This window comes from Microtus oregoni, unplaced genomic scaffold (assembly GCF_018167655.1).
Source record: "Microtus oregoni isolate MIOR12 unplaced genomic scaffold, Mior012 000057F_ref0000458, whole genome shotgun sequence".
NCBI lineage: Eukaryota > Metazoa > Chordata > Mammalia > Rodentia > Cricetidae > Microtus > Microtus oregoni.
In genome coordinates, this window is record NW_024543833.1 from 12,540,439 (window position 1) to 12,557,771 (window position 17,333).

The window sequence follows — 17,333 nt, forward strand, 5'->3', positions numbered from 1 at the left end:
TCCCCGAGGGCACGGAATCCTCACCTTGAACTCGGTTAGGAATTAAGACTCACTATCTCGCCGGGCGGCGGTGGCACACGCCTTTAACCAGCACTCGGGAGGCAGAGGCAGGCGGATCTCTGTGAGTTCGAGGCCAGCCTGGTCTACAAGAGCTAGTTCCAGGACAGGAACCAAAAGCTACGGAGAAACCCTGTCTCGAAAAATCAAAAAAAAAAAAAGACTCACTATCTCTGCTTATCCCTTAGAAAATGAAAACAAGTACAAATTGCATGTACTGCCTTTATACAGAGAGCCTTAAAGATATACAATGAAAGAAATATGAGGTTTACTTCATAGTAAATACCTTTAATACAATTTTCTCTTTAACATTCAAATTGACCCTACCTTTGGCTAAGGGAGAAGAGTCGATTCATGGATCAAAGGGTTTTGATAAAACACAGCATTCAGTTTGTTTTACTTTCTGGGTTCACTTTCTGGGTTGTTGAATATTCCTATAAACAGCATATCTTTCTCCTTTGGTTAATTTGGGGTGTCATCTCTTCCTATCTTACTATCTCAGCACTTAATTCTCAGAGAGAATCTTTGCCTCTAGTAGTGATTATCGAATAAAGAGTCGTCAACAGCATGCTGCATACAGATTTTCACCTTTTCTCAGTTTTCATTGTCTAAGCCAGATTTGGAGCCTCTTCTCTGATAGGTCACAGAACTTGATGGCTGCTACATATTCAGTTTTATAGTGAGTGCATGCGGTAACTTTCACCTGTGAGTTTTGGCCCCGAGAGAAGGTATCAATATAAGTTAATATGTTTTGTGGTTGAAGAAGAAAGTGGCGCTTCTGTATTCTTCAAGAAACTTTGAGCTGTGGAGACTGATTAGATCTGAAGATATCTGTCTTCTTGATAAACACTTGCGTGGCCCAGAGCCAACAGTCAAGCTGAATATTGTCCTTACCCTTAAATTAGCAAATTCTTGATATTTCAAGAATTAGCAATGATATTTCACCCACTTAGACTCCCTCTCTCTGAAAAAAACTGATGTCATATCTCAGTTTCTACTCTTAACCTACCATGTTCAAATTAGTTGGCCGTCAAGTCAAGCTAATTTTACTTTCTGTTCCAATCCAGTGCATGTATTCCTCTAAATGGAATCTCAGAATCACATACTTCCATGCAGCCATGGAATCCCTAACTCCGCTTCTCCATACTGCTGTTGATTTGGGCTCTGGCCCTACATTTTGCCTTCATTTCCTCTGTGCCACTTATCTAAATATATTACAAATCTTTCCTTCAAGCTCTCTGCCACAAGACCTTTTTCCTGCAGAGTGAGTTTGTGTGCCATTTCAAGGTTCAAAAGGGACAAGTTGCGGGGCGGTGATGGCGCACGCCTTTAATCCCAGCACTTGGGAGACAGAGGCAGGCAGATCTCTGTGAGTTCAAGGCCAGCCTGGTCTACAAGAGCTAGTTCCAGGACAGGAACCAAAAAAGCTACGGAGAAACCCTGTCTCGAAAATCCAAAAATAAAAACAAAAAAGGAACAAGTCAAAGTTTGACTTGCAGCTGCATCTCCATCCTCATCTATGACCAGCCCTAATATTTCCCATTATCCATTGGCCTATCCTCACCATGCTACCTCTTGCCTTCATCCTTTGCTTCTGGATCCTTGGATTTGAGCATACTTTGTATCTTCCACAACCTGTGGACCCTTCGGGATGCTATTATAAGGACATTTACAACTATGTATATAACTTAGCTACGGTTATTATTATATTGATGCTACCTGATTGTATGTCTGTCTGCTTTATGAGATAGACCACATCGCCTCTATATCCTTGGAATGACCAACACCTAGAACAGTACCTTAAACATAATAACTCAACCAGTTTTTGAATCACATTGTCCTGTCTTGTGAATGTCGTGCCATGCCACGTATTTCTGTCCCCATTTCTGATTTTGTGTTTCCAGGTATCTCTGTTCAACTATGTATTTTTGATTTCTTGGGCATTTGCTCTGCCCTATGCCAAACTCCGCCGCGTGGCTTCTAGTGTCTGCACTGTCTGGACATGTGTGATCATCGTCTGCAAAATGTTGTACCAGCTGCAAACCATTAAGCCTGAGAACTTTTCTGTCAACTGCTCCTTGGTGAGCCTCGAAGTTGGGGGTCCTTCCTCAGTGACCTTAAGAGGATCAGGGGAGATATTCTGTTTAACTTAAGTCACCTCACCCACATTAGGACCACTCTGGCCCCTTGGTGGACCGAAAGCTGCTCTTAACCTGAGACTCCTCCCCAAGTGAAATGGGTCCTCCCCTCCCTACCCCACAGAACTTCCTTTGATCAAGGCTGAAGGGGGTGACTCTGAACACTGTCAATCTCATAAGCTGTTGTCATCCTACTTTTTCTTCTTTTCAGCCCAATGAAAATCAAACCAACATACCCCTTAATGAGCTGAACAAGTCTCTTCTCTACAGTGCCCCTGTTGATCCCACCGAGTGGGTCGGTCTGAGGAAGTCCTCCCCTTTGCTCGTCTACCTGAGGGTAAGGCTTTCTTATGTCTCATCTGGGCCTCTGGGCCTCTATAGCTTGTGACCTTCCCCCGTTAGATGCTTCCTAGCCCCTCCAAAGGTAACTTTGTTTTCTTTGTAGATCTCAAAAATGACTAGACATTAAAATCAGTATTATACAGTGTTATTTTGTGCTGAAAGAAATCAACTTAGCAGCCTGAGCTCAGTTCATTGAAATACCCAACATCTTCAGCAACAACTCCTCATATAACTGTTAAAAGGACAAAGTTGGTAGGCACATCACACCTGAAGCAAGTCCAACGTACATTGTTAAGTGTTTGAAAAAGGAAAAAATTTTAACACTGTACACATTGTAACCTTTTCTAGAAATAAAGAAAAGCCCTAGATAAAAATCTACCAGACTGTTAATAGTAATTATTTCTAAGAAGGAGATATAACAGCATTACAAAAAAATACTTGCTATTAATTTCTGATTCTTGAACACTTAATAAAGAATACATACTTACAATACAAAGTAATATAGCATATTTTGATCGAAAATAATCATTGAGACTTAATGAAATAAAAACCGTTTAGATTCTTATACATTCTTGTACATTCCATTTTGATGAATAACTCAAGCAGCTTTAACCATTATCCTAACTGCTGACAGGACCCGTAAAGATGAAATCTTTACACCTGAGGGTTTTAAATGTATTAAACACCATATTCTGTAATTTCTAGATCTTCTCTAACAGTTACTGTCCAAATAGCTGTCATGTAAGACAAACTGATATTTGGAAAGTCTGAGAGATGGCCTCTGCCATCTATGTATCTACCCTCTTGTTGTGACTATTGTTATGACAAGGACTTTTCCATCTTGAGCTTGCTTCTCAGCAAGCTCTGTCTCTCTCTCTGGACAGAGAACAGAGGTGTTAAATTCAGTCTCTGTCATCTTGTTCCCCAGCTCAGTGACTTTCCCAGATATCCCTGTAATATGTTGCATGTAAGGGTTGCAAACAAGGTCAGACTAGCCTCCTCTAGGATCTCTGGATGCTGTTCCCTTGGCATGTGTCATATACTTACCAAGCAAGGAAAAGAAACAACCACAGTCTTATGTCCAGAGAGGCTAGATCCTACGACCACAGCAGTTCCCATTTCACAAGGAAGTTAGGTCCTCAGTAAGTAAGACAGAGAAATAGGCTCAATGCTACACTGAATACAGTGAGATCTAATATGACATTGCTTTTTAGACATCCAGACTTGAATATGGTGATTTCCTGTAGTTGTTCCGAAGTACCAAATCACTAGGCCTTTGGGATACATAGATGTGCTTTCTCCCTTTCTGCTTGTAGAATAACCTCCTGATGTTGGCAATCTTGGCCTTTGAAGTCACCATTTACCGCCATCAGGAGTACTATCGAGGCCGAAACAACCTGACCGCGCCAGTGTCCAAAACTATATTTCATGACATCACAAGATTACACCTAGATGATGGACTTATCAATTGTGCCAAATATTTTATAAACTACTTCTTCTACAAGTTCGGCCTAGAGGTGAGTTTTCTTGCTCATGCGTTTGCTATTTTTCCTAAGAATTTAAATAGTTTCTTTGGACTGGTTGGTCACTGAAGTCGTGACACATTCCTGTTGGTTCACAAAACCACTGAAGCTGATGAGTCCGCTTAGCTTAAGTTGGAATTTTCAAAAGCCAGGAGTCAGTACCCCACTCCATAGCAATGCATGTGCTCCCTAGGTCTCCAGAGCCATCTAAACACATCTGAACTGTCATTTCTTAATAAGAATAGAATGGATTTCCTGTCTTCGTGTGCATTTTGAATGTATAAGCTGTGAAGGAGACTCTTGTGACCTGAAATGGTGGTGAGAGAATAGTAATAAGCTGAGCAGAAGAGTGGGATTAACCTATAATGGAATTGATGGAATGAATTTGCAATGGTGGCATTTTAACCAGGACATCATAGCTATCATTTTTGCCACTACTGAAGCCATTACTATGAAAGGCACAGTCAGTTCTCTCAGAGGTAATCATCCAGCATTTCCATCTTCATGCTAAAAAAAAACACTCAACAACGTCATTCCTCAGGGACCTGTGCATGTGCAGACAGAGAAATCCTGGTCTCTGGTGTCCCTTCCATGTCTGATAAACCCAATCTTTCTTGTCTCCTAACCATCCTTACACAGACCTGTTTCCTAATGTCAGTGAACGTGATTGGACAGCGGATGGATTTCTATGCCATGATTCATGCCTGCTGGCTGATCGGTGTCTTGTATCGACGCAGAAGAAAAGCCATCGCGGAGGTCTGGCCCAAGTACTGCTGCTTTCTGGCTTGCATCATCACCTTCCAGTACTTCGTCTGCATCGGCATCCCACCTGCCCCCTGCCGAGGTGAGCACTCTGCCCAGGGAGTCTGCCCTGATCCCAGCTATAGGCCGCACACAGCGGAGAAGGTAGAGATGCGCCAGGGAACTGATTGTGCCTGCTCATTCCTGCCCCCCGCAGATTACCCATGGAGATTCAAGGGTGCCCACTTCAATGATAACATCATCAAGTGGCTGTACTTCCCGGATTTCATCGTGCGGCCCAACCCTGTGTTTCTTGTCTGTAAGTGTTTCTTGTCTGTGTTTCTGCTTGTAGGACCACCGGATGTAGGTATTTGGGCTTATATTTGTTATTATTTTTCATGTGTTAGACGTTATTGCCTTTAGTTCCTCTGCTGAGCTTGTCTTATGTATTTATATACAAAATGACCAATAGTGCCTACTTGTTCACTTCCATTTGCAAAATGAATAGATCAACATCAAAGTATCTTCACTTCCCAACACCTCTCATATTCAAAGATAGACTAGAGAGAGAGCTTTGCAGATTGAGTCCATTTCCAGTTACCATGGCAAGAAGACCAAAATGAGAGACGGGGTTGTGGCAGCACCAGGGAGCCCACAGATGTCAATCACAGGAGAGCTGCATGCAAAACCTTCCAGGATCGCTGGAAATGGATGGTTGGAGCAGCACTTCCAAAACACTCGGGATTCACAGTGCCATGGAGAATTCCAGAGTGACTTCCCCACTACAGAAGGTTCGGGGTCATTTTAAAGACAAGGAAGCTGCCTGTGCCTTGGGAGCATTCCAGAGACCTGGCCAGGAGCTCTTCTGTGGCAACTCAAAGCCGTGCCCATGTTCTTTCTATGAGCTGTCTACTACATTTGCCTGCTCACATCTGCTCAGTGTGAGCCCCAAGAAAAGTCTGGTTGCAAAAGCAAAGCAACTGGTGAGAGGAAAGAGCAGAAATGTCCATCTCTAGCTCCCGTGGAAAGATGTGCCCACGTTCCAACAGCTTTCTCAGCATTGGGAGGTGCAAAGTGCACCACACCCCAAGATTCATGGAGGCAGGCACCTAGCATTTGGACATGACAACACCCAGATGCCACCATTGCCAGCCCCCCAGACCTTATACTCCCTCTGCTGTCCCTATACTGTGTCAGAAAATGGGGACTTGGTCCCAACCTTTGAAGCTAGTATGCTCTTTGGGGACACAGCTCACTTGTTTGCTAAGGCTCACATGTGCCATGTGGTGACCGTGTGTGGCCTTTTAGAAACTGAGAAGTGGCTGCTTCTGTCTTGACAGATGACTTCATGCTGCTCCTGTGTGCCTCCTTGCAACGGCAGATCTTTGAGGATGAAAACAAGGCAGCTGTGCGCATCATGGCGGGGGACAATGTTGAGATCTGCATGAACCTCGACGCAGCCTCATTCAGCCAGCATAACCCTGTGCCAGATTTCATTCATTGCAGGTAACAGCAGCGTCACCTCCTGATAGGCAATCTTTGTGTGCATGGTCATTCAAACTGCCCTTTAACTACAGTTTTGTCAGTGTGGCACCAGGGAAGTAGATTAGCCTCCGTCTTATGCCCTTGTGTCCCTCTAGTTCCTGCCAAATGCCTTGCATGGCCCCAGTCCCTTCCAACAGAAACTCTTATCCCAACAATACCCTAGGCAGCTCTCCAGCAAGAGCACTCTCCACCCCTCCCCTGCCCTCCGCCCTCCTTCCCCATTCATCTTCCTATCCCTCTCCCCATTTTTGCTCTCCATCCACTTGACCCTTCATCAGCCCTCTCTCTCCGCCACCTCTCTCATTTACTACTTATCTCTCCTCATCTCGAACCTCCCTCATCTCCACCGTGCTTCCTCATCCTTGCCCCTCCTCTTCACCTCCTCTTCCTTACACCTCATCATCATACCCTCATCCTTGCCCCTCCTCTTCACCTCCTCTTCCTTACACCTCATCATCATACCCTCATCCTTGCCCCTCCTCTTCACCTCCTCTTCCTTACACCTCATCATCATACCCTCATCCTTGCCCCTCCTCATCACCTCTTCTCATCTCTTGTCTTTATCGTCCCCTCCTCACCCATCCCTCCTAATTGACCCCCCTCCTTATCCCTGTACCTCCTCACTGCCCTATACTCACTATCCCCTCCTCATCACACTGCCTCTTTATCGCACCTGCTCCTCTCTTCTGTCTTCTTCACCCCTCATCCCAGTCCCTCCTCACCTGCGTGTTCAGGAACCCCAGGAGTGAAGCCCCCAGAGCCGCCCTGTGTGGTTTTGTCCTTATGTGGCATCTTCCTGAGCCCTGTGTGAGCTCCCTTTACAGCACTCTGTCTGCCCTCCCCCTCTTTCCAGCCAGGGGACACTCAGCCTTGCCTTCCTGAGCTTTTCCTGGGAGCTTTTTCCACAAGCCCAGCTCAGTCTCTCAGGGTGCAGTCTTTCTGCATCTTGGGCTTTCCAGACTTAGTTTCATCCATGTCCTGCCTGATGTCAAGCTCCCTTTCTATCCTCATCCTCGAAAGCCTTTTAGATTCACCTCTGACATGGTGTAGAAACCTCATAGCACTGTGAGATCTGGCTGGACCTGATCCTCTAGCCTCTGGGGCTCATGGCGTAGTGTCTGTCTTCTCCAACTGCTGGAAAGACGTGGGCAGAGGCAGAGGGATTGCCCTGGAAGTACACAGGGTGCCTGTGTGGCACCCCAACATCTGCCTTCAGAGAAGAGTGACATGTGTCACTGACTCCCTGGGGTTGTCGTTTTAAGACCCTGTCTTGTCTGCTTTTCTAAAGTGTAAGCATAAGGGGCAAAGGTCCTTCTAACTGTTTGGTTTTGTTTGTTTGCTTGTTTTAAGGGGTTTTTTTTGTCTATATTTTTTTTTGCATAGTCCTGAGTCTATATAGTACATGCATAACTTAACTAGCTTCCATTACCCAGCTGTTTTAGGTGCCAGACTCCACTCCAAGTGCCTTACTTATATTGCCCCATACCAGACAGAGTGACATCTCCAGCCACCTCTGGTGGGGCACAAGCTGTCACATTCTACTGTATCTGCAACATACTATTAGGTTTATCTCATCTCAAGAATGGCTCTTCTGCTTTGTTTAGAAAATTAAAGGATTATAATTGTAATTTCAGAAAAAATATAATTTTTGTTATCCTCTTAAAATCAGTAAGTATCAAAAGTTCACTTATTTGATAAATGCATTAAGATACGTCTTGCTTCCCAGTGCTGCTGGCAAGGCTAAGGACAGAGCACCCTTTACAGAGATGATTTATTAACCTCCTGCAGAAACGCAGCCCGTTAAAGAAGGAGTGAATCTAGAATTTACTCTCTGATCCTTTTCCTAAAACCCCAGAGGAAAACTTCCAGAGCAAGCCCTCAGAGAAGCTGTGGTCAAGCAGAGTTGAGCTCTGGCCAGCCACTGTACCACCTGCCACCCGCAGATGACCCAGGTTCTGGGAGCTTCCAGAGCTGCCAATTATTGTAGAAAAGTCTGGGCCCCGTACTCTGGTCTCACCTTGCATCATTAAAGCCGGTGTGGATGGACAGGGCCCCAGAGAGCCTTGAACTGACCCAGTGACATCCAGACACAGAATATGAGAGTTGTTCTTCTATCGATGAGTAGGGATTGTTTTTACTTCTACTTTGTATGTAGTATGTACTTTTTGTAATATAATAACATAAACTTTTAGTTTCTTGAAAGTAATCCATTGCTCACCTTCCTGTTAGCCAAGAAACACCTATATCTTGGAATGTTTTTAGCTTTGTAATTAATTATTCATGCCTACCATAGAAAGACAAAGAAAATTTTGAATATTCAAGAGGTAGGCAGAAAATGTCCTGAGGGGTTTGTTATTGCTGTGTTTTTTTTTGTTGTTGTTGTTGTTGTTTTTTTGAGACAGGGTTTCTCGGTGTCACAGTCTTGGCTGTCCTGCAACTCACTATGTAGACCAGGCTGGACTCAAACTCACAGAAATCCACATGCCTCTGCCTTCTGAGTGCTGGGATTAAAGGCATGTGCCACCACCACCTTGCCCAGAAAATGTTCTTATTTTGTGAGAAATTGGTCACAAATTAGATGATGAGAAGCATACTTATACATGATGTTTTTCTCAACTTATCTATTAGTCTAGTACTAGTTATACAGGGCTTTCTTATGCAGCAGGCAGTGGTATGCAGAGGCCTTGGCACACATTTTGCAAAGTACAAGGTTCTCTGCCCCTAAAGAAGAAGTCTTGATTTTCTTTGTGTAGCAATTACCTTTGTATCGCTCGGGTGTGTCTTCCAGATCTTACTTGGACATGTCCAAAGTGATCATCTTCAGCTACCTCTTCTGGTTCGTCCTCACCATCATCTTCATCACAGGAACAACCAGGATCAGCATATTTTGCATGGGTTACCTGGTGGCCTGTTTCTATTTCCTGCTCTTTGGGGGTGATTTGCTACTGAAACCCATCAAGAGCATCCTCCGCTACTGGGACTGGCTGATTGCCTACAACGTGTTTGTGATTACCATGAAAAACATACTGTCGGTGAGTGGTTCCCACTACATAACACACTTATGGTTCCAGTGTAAGAATAAACAGCCCATTCGGTGGTTCCTAAAAGCCCTGTACCCTCACACGAGTCTCAAAAGCCATAGCCAAGACACCACCAATTCAGGCTTCAGCGCCCACTCGCTGCTGCCGGTTTTCCCACTTCACACAGAATCTTTTCCATTCCTTTCTCCCATTTCAGGGTCACGCAACTGAAGGTGACACATTCAACAAACAAAATCTAAAATGGCTTGCTGCTTAAAATCCCATCCTTCCCTAGGAATAAGCTTCCATCTCCCATCGTGTCACTCTGAAGTGGCCCTTTTATGACTGTGCTGGGGTCACTGGATGTCTTGTCTTATCATGTACATCAAGAAGGAACTCTCTTGCCTAGAAAGAATTGTAGAATGTGAGACAAATTGAGATGTCCTCTGGAACTTCCGTGAACTCCCAGACCTTCAGCTTCCTCATATTGCACAATCTTTGCATAGAGCCCACACGCATCCTCCTGTGTGTTTTACATCTTCTCCAAATAGCATAAATACACACTCCAAGTACCTGATACACAAATAATGCGCTACTACTGTTTAGGGGATAATGACAGTGAAAAGTGTGTATAGATTCAATACAGGTCCTCTCCCACACCAAATATCTTCTATTCAAGGTTGGTTCCTAGGATGTTGGACCTATGAGTGGGAGGGCAGTGTATCATCCATATCAGCCCTAAAAACTCTACTCTTCAGCTTAGATCTGGAGTGATCTTCTGGGGATCAGTACATGTTTGAGTCATGTGATATCTGAAAAAATAATTTTACCCAAATTATAGTTCTTGTCTTAGTGCAGGCCCATAGGGTCAAGGCATGTTCTACAGTAGTCTGGTTCTCTTTGTAAAAAGCAGTGCTTCTAGTGCAGAAGCATTACAGTGGAGATCCTTAGCTCTCTGAACAGCTAATGCTTCCTATATGCCTGAGATGTGGAGACTGGTGTTTTAGATACTGCAGGCCCCTTATGGAAGAGCTGGCATTGGTTCTAGTGAGTTCTTGCACACTGGGTTTGTTAGACATCAGATTTGTTTTCTGGATTCAGAGCTTGAGGTTTGCCTCCCTCCTTTCGTCTTTCAGATAGGAGCCTGTGGCTACATTGGTGCGCTAGTGAGAAACAGCTGCTGGCTGATCCAAGCGTTCAGTCTGGCCTGCACGGTGAAAGGCTATAAAATGCGTAAGTATGAGGGGACCCTTGGGGGGAAGGAATGTGGAAAAGGGAGAGCACAGAGAAATGAGATAAAAGTCAGAATCAGTTCCACCCTGAGATGGAGGCTGTGAAGCTCTACTGGCTGATGCCTGGCTTAGAACAGAAGGTGCTCCCCCAACACCCTGCCACACTGGTGCAGGACCCCTGTCTCCGAGTGCTTTTCAGGGAGGATTAAAAACAATTCCAGCTGCCTCCTCAAGGATGCAGCTGCTCCAGTTAGACCGGTCAGTCCTCTGGTGCCTCAGGCTCTCAGAACTTCTCTCTTAAAGAAGCCGAGAAGGGCTGGGGGTGACTTCAGGCACAGAAAGCCAATGGGGAAGAGTCCTGGGGTATCTGGGAGGATTTCCCCCATAGAGACAATGGAAAATGCAATTTCTGTCACCTGCCTCAAGCTCAGAATCACAGGTTGTGTCAGCTGTGTGCTTCTATGATGCTCAGAAGGTTATTTAGATATAATGTACATGTTGCCTGTGGCTTCTAACTCAGGCCGTACTCGGCAGAGGATTAAACCATTATCTGGAAATGGCCAATTAGTGTAAATGTGCTGCCACAGCCTGCTAATAGACTATCAAGCCCGTTGACCCTGGATAGGACTTTTCTACATTAGAGCATTTCATCTACCCTTGAGCCATTGTTTGGGGGAAGTCCTTGAAGGAAGGATGTTCAGGGATTCCCTAACCTCACAGTGCTGGCAGTTCGCTGGAGCCCCCTCATGCTGATAATCAGACTCAAGGCATAAAATTCTGCTTGGGAAGTGCTCAGCTCATAAGTAAATCAGCCCATTGGAATGCCATGCTTGTGCCGGTGGGATTTCCCGAGCCCGGCTCTGTAGACTTCACGCAACAGCCGTGCACACGGGTGTTCATTTTCTCTTGGGTTCTCCCCCGCTTGTTGCCGCAGCTGAGGATGACTCCAAATGCAGGCTGCCCAGTGGGGAGGCGGGAATCATCTGGGACAGCATCTGCTTTGCCTTCCTCCTGCTTCAGAGAAGAGTCTTCATGAGTTACTACTTCCTGCACGTCGTGGCTGACATCAAAGCCTCTCAGATCCTGGCATCCAGGTGGGTTAGGCAACCTTCACCGACAACTCGCCTGAACGCAATAATGCTCACTATCTCACGTTGCTCAGAAAACCCACAAGAAAATTTAAAGTCCCTAAAGCACTTGACACTCGTCCCTTTGCATCTAAACCAGAGTCCTAGCAAGGAACTCGGTGACCAGCACTAACACAGAGGGTAAATGAACTAAGTGGACATGTCACAGTAGAAAACACCAGAGCAGGGGTTGGGACGTAACTCAGTAGCAGAGCACATTTGACCCTCCACATCACAAAAAGGGGAAGGGAGGGTGAAAAGGAAGAACATACACAGATGTCCTAAAAGTATATGAACTGTCTCTTAACAACACAACTCATCAGCAAAACGTAAATTTAAAAAACCTGCAATTTGGCATCATTTCACTCCTCTGAAAATGCCTAAGATTGAAAATCTAAAAACTCAGTGCACGTGAGAATGGTTAGTAAGGAAGAAAGCCTTACACACTATTAGCGAGAATATACATTAGTACAGCCCTTATGAGAGCAGTTTGGTGGTTCCCCAGAAAGCTCAGACACTGAGCACAGGACCCAGCACCTCTCTGATCCTCCAGCTTCTCCTGCCTGTCTTCTCTTCCTTTTAGTCTCTTCCACACCTCACCTGAGCTTCTTCTCTGGGACTCTTCACATTGCCACGTTCTTCTCCTTGGACTCCATTCCTCCTCCAGCTTTTGCCCTTCTCTTAGATTTAGAAAAGGCTGTGGAGGGTACTGGCCGCCCACCGGCGCGCCGCTGCGTGGAGGGGGCAGTGACTGAGCGTGCACTCATTTGTCTGGAGCTGCCAGCCTTGCTCAGACAGCATAGGATCCATAATGCTCACTCCCTGGCAAGCATTAGGTTAATTTCCCTTATGAAATTGCCATATGCCATCTTTGAACTTGAGGCTCATACATATCCACATAGGTGATTAGGACACCAGTTTCTCTAGATTTCATCTCCTCCCCTTCCAGGAAGTTTATTTATATGAGTGTGACGCCAGCCTTTGTCAGCTAAGTTGGAGCCACATAGAGAAAGGATATAATAAGAACCTATCTTAAATTTAGGGAGCCTTGTGGCATGTTCTACCTTCGTTACATAGGTGAACAGTGACCTTATTTAGCTTCAAATATTAATCCTGTAATTTATGAGGATGATTATTATTTACTGTTCAGAAATGGCAGAGTTGGATAGAATTGTCTTTGGCTTTTGGGGGCTACCATGACAAAAGCATGGTATGGCAGGCAGACTCCACACACTGTAAATGTGTCCCCAGCTATTCTGGTAGCTAGAAGACAAGTATTGAGGTGTCATTGGTTGGGTGTCTCGTGCGAGCCTATAGCCAGTCCACTATGTAGAAAGAATAAGAGACTTCCTGGGCCTTATCTACACCATTCATGGCTTAGTCATCTTGCAAGGCTCTACTTCCCAATGCTGTCACTTGGGCATAAGGATTTCAACGTGTTCCAGATATTCAGACAATGCCTCCTAGGACAGTGGTTCTCAACCTGTGTGTCATAACCCCTTGGGGTTCGAACAGCTGTTTTTTAGGGGTCACCTAAGACCATCCTGCGTATCAGATGTTTACATTACAATTCCTAACCATTACGAAGTAGCAGTGAAACAGATTTCACAGTTGGGGTCACCACAACGTGAGGAATTCCATTGAATGGTCACAGCATTAGGAAGGGATGGTCACAGCATTAGGAAGGGATGGTCACAGCATTAGGAAGGGATGGTCACGGCATTAGGAAGGGATGGTCACAGCATTAGGAAGGGATGGTCACAGCATTGAGAACCACTGCTCTAGGAGGTCTAGAAGCTTGAAGTACGTTACTAGAAGTGAAAGGAAAGTCAACTGATAATGTCACGTGGCCCTCAGCTGACATCATGTCGTGTTGGAAAAGCAACCCATTTTCTCTCCACTGGCTGCCCAGGCTGAGAGAGAGCCCGCTTATTCCTTGTTCAATCACTCATAAAGGGTATCCAGGAGTGGGTGACGTCAGCCAGGAAACTTCTATTGGCCCCAGAAAAGGGTCACCATGACCTCTGATCGGTAATGATCATTTCCAGGAAGAGATAAACAGCCACAAAAATACTGATGTGTTCTGTGTTTCCAATTTTATTTCAGAGGGGCCGAACTTTTCCAGGCTACGATTGTGAAAGCTGTAAAGGCAAGAATTGAGGAAGAGAAAAAGTCCATGGATCAGCTAAAGAGACAGTAAGCACTCTCTTCGCTGAGATCTCTGCCTCTTTCCAGTTTGTATGGAAGTAGTCAACTTGGCTCTTGGGATTTCAGACCCCTGAAAAAATATATCCATTTCTAACAATGAAGGAGACTTTGAAGGACTGGTTCACCCCTGTATTTTGAGTGTCGATGACTCTGCCAGGTCAGGCACTAACACTGCCACACTGAAGATGAGAGCAGTTTAGCAGGATGGTAGCTCCAGGATCTGGGAGGGGACCCTCTTGGAAAACAGCAGGGAGCTGCCACAGATTCAGTGACTTTGTTCAGTGTCCCGAGCTGGTCATTGAAGTTCTCTGAAACTCCACCTGGGTCATTCAGTTAGGGTGCACAGTTGTCCCTTCCGAGCTGTTATAAGGATTGATAAATTAATGAAAGAGGCTTGGCTCAGAGCTAAGTATCAGGAAGGTTCGTTGCATTTCTGGATCCAGGAACTAACTACTGAGCCAGCTTCAGAGGCATCCTTTACAACAGTACAGTACATGCTCAGGAGAATGAGCTCTGATACGTAGGGTCTATGGTAACTAGAACAGCACTGGTATGACCAGCTCTTCCTGATGTGATACAACACTTTTCCTACCACCCTTGTCCCATTTGGAAATTTCTAATAATGGCTAGAACTTCTAAGGACTGGCACACACCTGCATTTTGAGTATTAGTGTTTAAACTCTAATAACCATAGGATTGGAATCCTAGACAACTTTGTCAAGGAATTAGAAGCCTTGTCCTACCCTTCCAGGAAAGCCCCCTGAATTGAGAAGAGCAACTGCATTCCATCGTGACCTCGGTTCTTAATTCCCTTAAAGGGTGTTTCCTTGTGTAAATTATTCCGTAGCATGGTTATGTGCACAAAGACCTAAGATGTATATGAAATTGGAATGTATATGCAGTGTGCTGCAACCATTGTTATTCCTCTAGCTCAGACTTAGAAGAAACAAATGCAGGGCCACATTTGCAATGTGTTCTCACTTTCCGTGAGACATGACTCTTCATTTGCATTTTGGTTAAGAATGCAAAGCTGGGGCAGGAGAGATCTATACTCCAGCTTCGAATAATCCAATACCCTTCCCTGGCCTCTGCAGCCACCAGGCATGTACATGGTACACATACACACATGCATGGAGACAAAACACCTGTTCACATAAAATGAACAAAATAGAAAAAAAATGATGTAAAGCCTTTGGTTATAATACGCTGTGTTCAGACTGGCAATGATGCAAAATGAGAACGGGTATCAAGGGCTTCATGCTAAACCTTAGCATCATGACTATTGATTGTATTACTAACTCCAGTATCTATGAAACACAGAGTAGCATGGACTCATGTATGTGTGTGAGAGATATTTATGGTTAATAAGCAATTATCTCATAACCCTTAAGTACTTCAAAGCTGACCACTTTGCTCATGGATTCAGATATTTGGAGAACAATATGCGTCCACAGAGCTGACCGTGGTATAACTGTGCATGCGCTCTTACTGTTACTAACGCTGCCTTATTTGTAGGATGGATCGCATCAAAGCCCGGCAACAAAAGTACAAAAAGGGTAAGGAGAGGATGCTGAGCTTGACCCAGGAGTCAGGGGAAGGCCAGGACATCCAGAAACTCTCAGAAGAAGATGATGAAAGTATGTCACGTTTTCCTCTCCTCGAGTGCTTTGACATCTGATAGGAGCATGCTCTTGGTAGGGCTGTGAAATCCTGCTCATTTTCATTCTGTTAGTTGTCTCGCTGTGTTTCACTCGCCCATCGTGAGCAGATATGTTCCTTGGGGCATATTTAGTGAATGAATGATTTTGCAAGCATCTACTCTTCGGCACGATACCTTGAATGAACACTGTCTGGTTTAGGTCACAGACATGTTCCTTATGAGATCGGCATGATTTTTGCTTAATTTGCTCCTTGAGGGAATAGGTTTTAGGTATGCTGCGGTTGGTTTCTGTAAATCTAATGTGGGAATGAAAAAATGCATGCATGTTTTATGTCACTAGTGCATATTCATAGTTCACACTTCAGCTGTTATGCATTTCAATGAAATTTACTGAGAAACATATAGTGCATTATATTTAATTATATATTTAGCCAATTGCAGCGCTAACGGTCTGGTTGTAGGAGCCTGCATGCTTTCCTGCTGAAGGGAATAGAAAAGCAATGCATGGTCTCTTTCCAGTTCCTAGAATCTCTTCATTCGCAACAACTATCTTCCAGTCATGCTAAATTAATCAAAAGAAAAAGTCCTATTCCTTGTTCTTGGTTTACATTTCAATGACTTATTTGCCACTATGTGGTTCTTTGAAATGGGCAATAATTCTCTCGTGCTAATTTACTGAAAAAAAAAATCAGTGCAAGGCGCATTTTTGGCTAAGAATGCTTCTTTTTAAATGTTTCTTTACATATGCCCTCAGATCCTAGGAAGAAAGTGAACATGTAGCTTCCAGTTAAGAGCATTCAGCGTTTGCAGCAGGCTGCTAGTTCATGAGTACTTTTGTAGTTAGTAAACTTCCTTTTCCTGCCCTCTGATGTGTTTTTGCAATTGAATTTTTAAAACGTGGTTTTCAAAGCGTGTGTGCTCACTTTCTAAGAATTAATGTATGGACATATTTCATTTTAGGAGAAGCAGACAAACAGAAAGCCAAGGGCAAAAAAAAGCAGTGGTGGCGGCCTTGGGTTGATCATGCTTCCAGTAGGTTTTCTTGATCCTCTTCCGATCTCATCAATTCTAACCCTTATATCCTTGACCAGAATTCAGGCTCCCCATGACCTGTGTGCCCCATGCATGGTTTGATCCTTGTGACTTGATAGGGGGTCAGAGTGTAAGAACACCACAGTGCTAATGAGCCTCTAGGCCCCACGGATCAATTCTTCCAGAGAAATTAGCATGTTGGCTGAAGGAAGCCAAAGTTGTGATCAAGAGAGTATTACGTCAGAAAACAAAGAACTGAGTTGTTAACTAAATCCCCAGAGTTCTGCTTCTATCCACTGTGTGGTTTAAAGCCCTTAAGGATAAATCTGTCTGGTGCCAGGACTCAAGAAAGATGATTGCTCTCCTCTAAGTGTCTGTGGCCCTCTTTGTTAGGCCCTTGGCGTGGATATCAATGACCCTCCCTCTCTATTTTCCCAGAACTGGGATTTCCTTCACATTTAAGAGTTTCAGAGTGTGTTTAGTCTAAAGATGGGGGATAACCTAAAATGCGCTCACTTTGTACTTTAACCTCTCCCAACCTCAAAATGGTTCTGCAATAGCCAATATCCCAAACACCCAGGCCCAGAATGCAGACCAGCCTCAGATATGACCAACTAATAGCAAAACCAGGAAAACAGAGTCTGCTAGCTACATAAACTGCAATGCATTTCCCTCCTAATGATAAAAATGGGATATGTGGGTATAGAC

At 44.5% G+C, this 17,333-nt stretch overlaps 1 protein-coding gene across 3 annotated transcripts in view; it reads left to right on the forward strand.

Annotated features, from left to right (window-relative positions):
• Nucleotides 1–17,333, forward strand: part of LOC121438803 (piezo-type mechanosensitive ion channel component 2) — a 349,253-nt gene that overhangs the window by 280,900 nt on the left and 51,020 nt on the right. For all 3 annotated transcript variants that reach the window (XM_041639240.1, XM_041639241.1, XM_041639243.1), the window contains 12 exons: nucleotides 1,962–2,138; nucleotides 2,407–2,532; nucleotides 3,854–4,054; nucleotides 4,700–4,904; nucleotides 5,019–5,120; nucleotides 6,142–6,307; nucleotides 9,135–9,378; nucleotides 10,503–10,599; nucleotides 11,533–11,692; nucleotides 13,832–13,921; nucleotides 15,449–15,570; nucleotides 16,554–16,625. In XM_041639240.1, coding sequence (XP_041495174.1) covers nucleotides 1,962–2,138; nucleotides 2,407–2,532; nucleotides 3,854–4,054; nucleotides 4,700–4,904; nucleotides 5,019–5,120; nucleotides 6,142–6,307; nucleotides 9,135–9,378; nucleotides 10,503–10,599; nucleotides 11,533–11,692; nucleotides 13,832–13,921; nucleotides 15,449–15,570; nucleotides 16,554–16,625 — 1,762 coding nt within the window. The remainder of the gene's footprint in view (nucleotides 1–1,961; nucleotides 2,139–2,406; nucleotides 2,533–3,853; nucleotides 4,055–4,699; nucleotides 4,905–5,018; nucleotides 5,121–6,141; nucleotides 6,308–9,134; nucleotides 9,379–10,502; nucleotides 10,600–11,532; nucleotides 11,693–13,831; nucleotides 13,922–15,448; nucleotides 15,571–16,553; nucleotides 16,626–17,333) is intronic.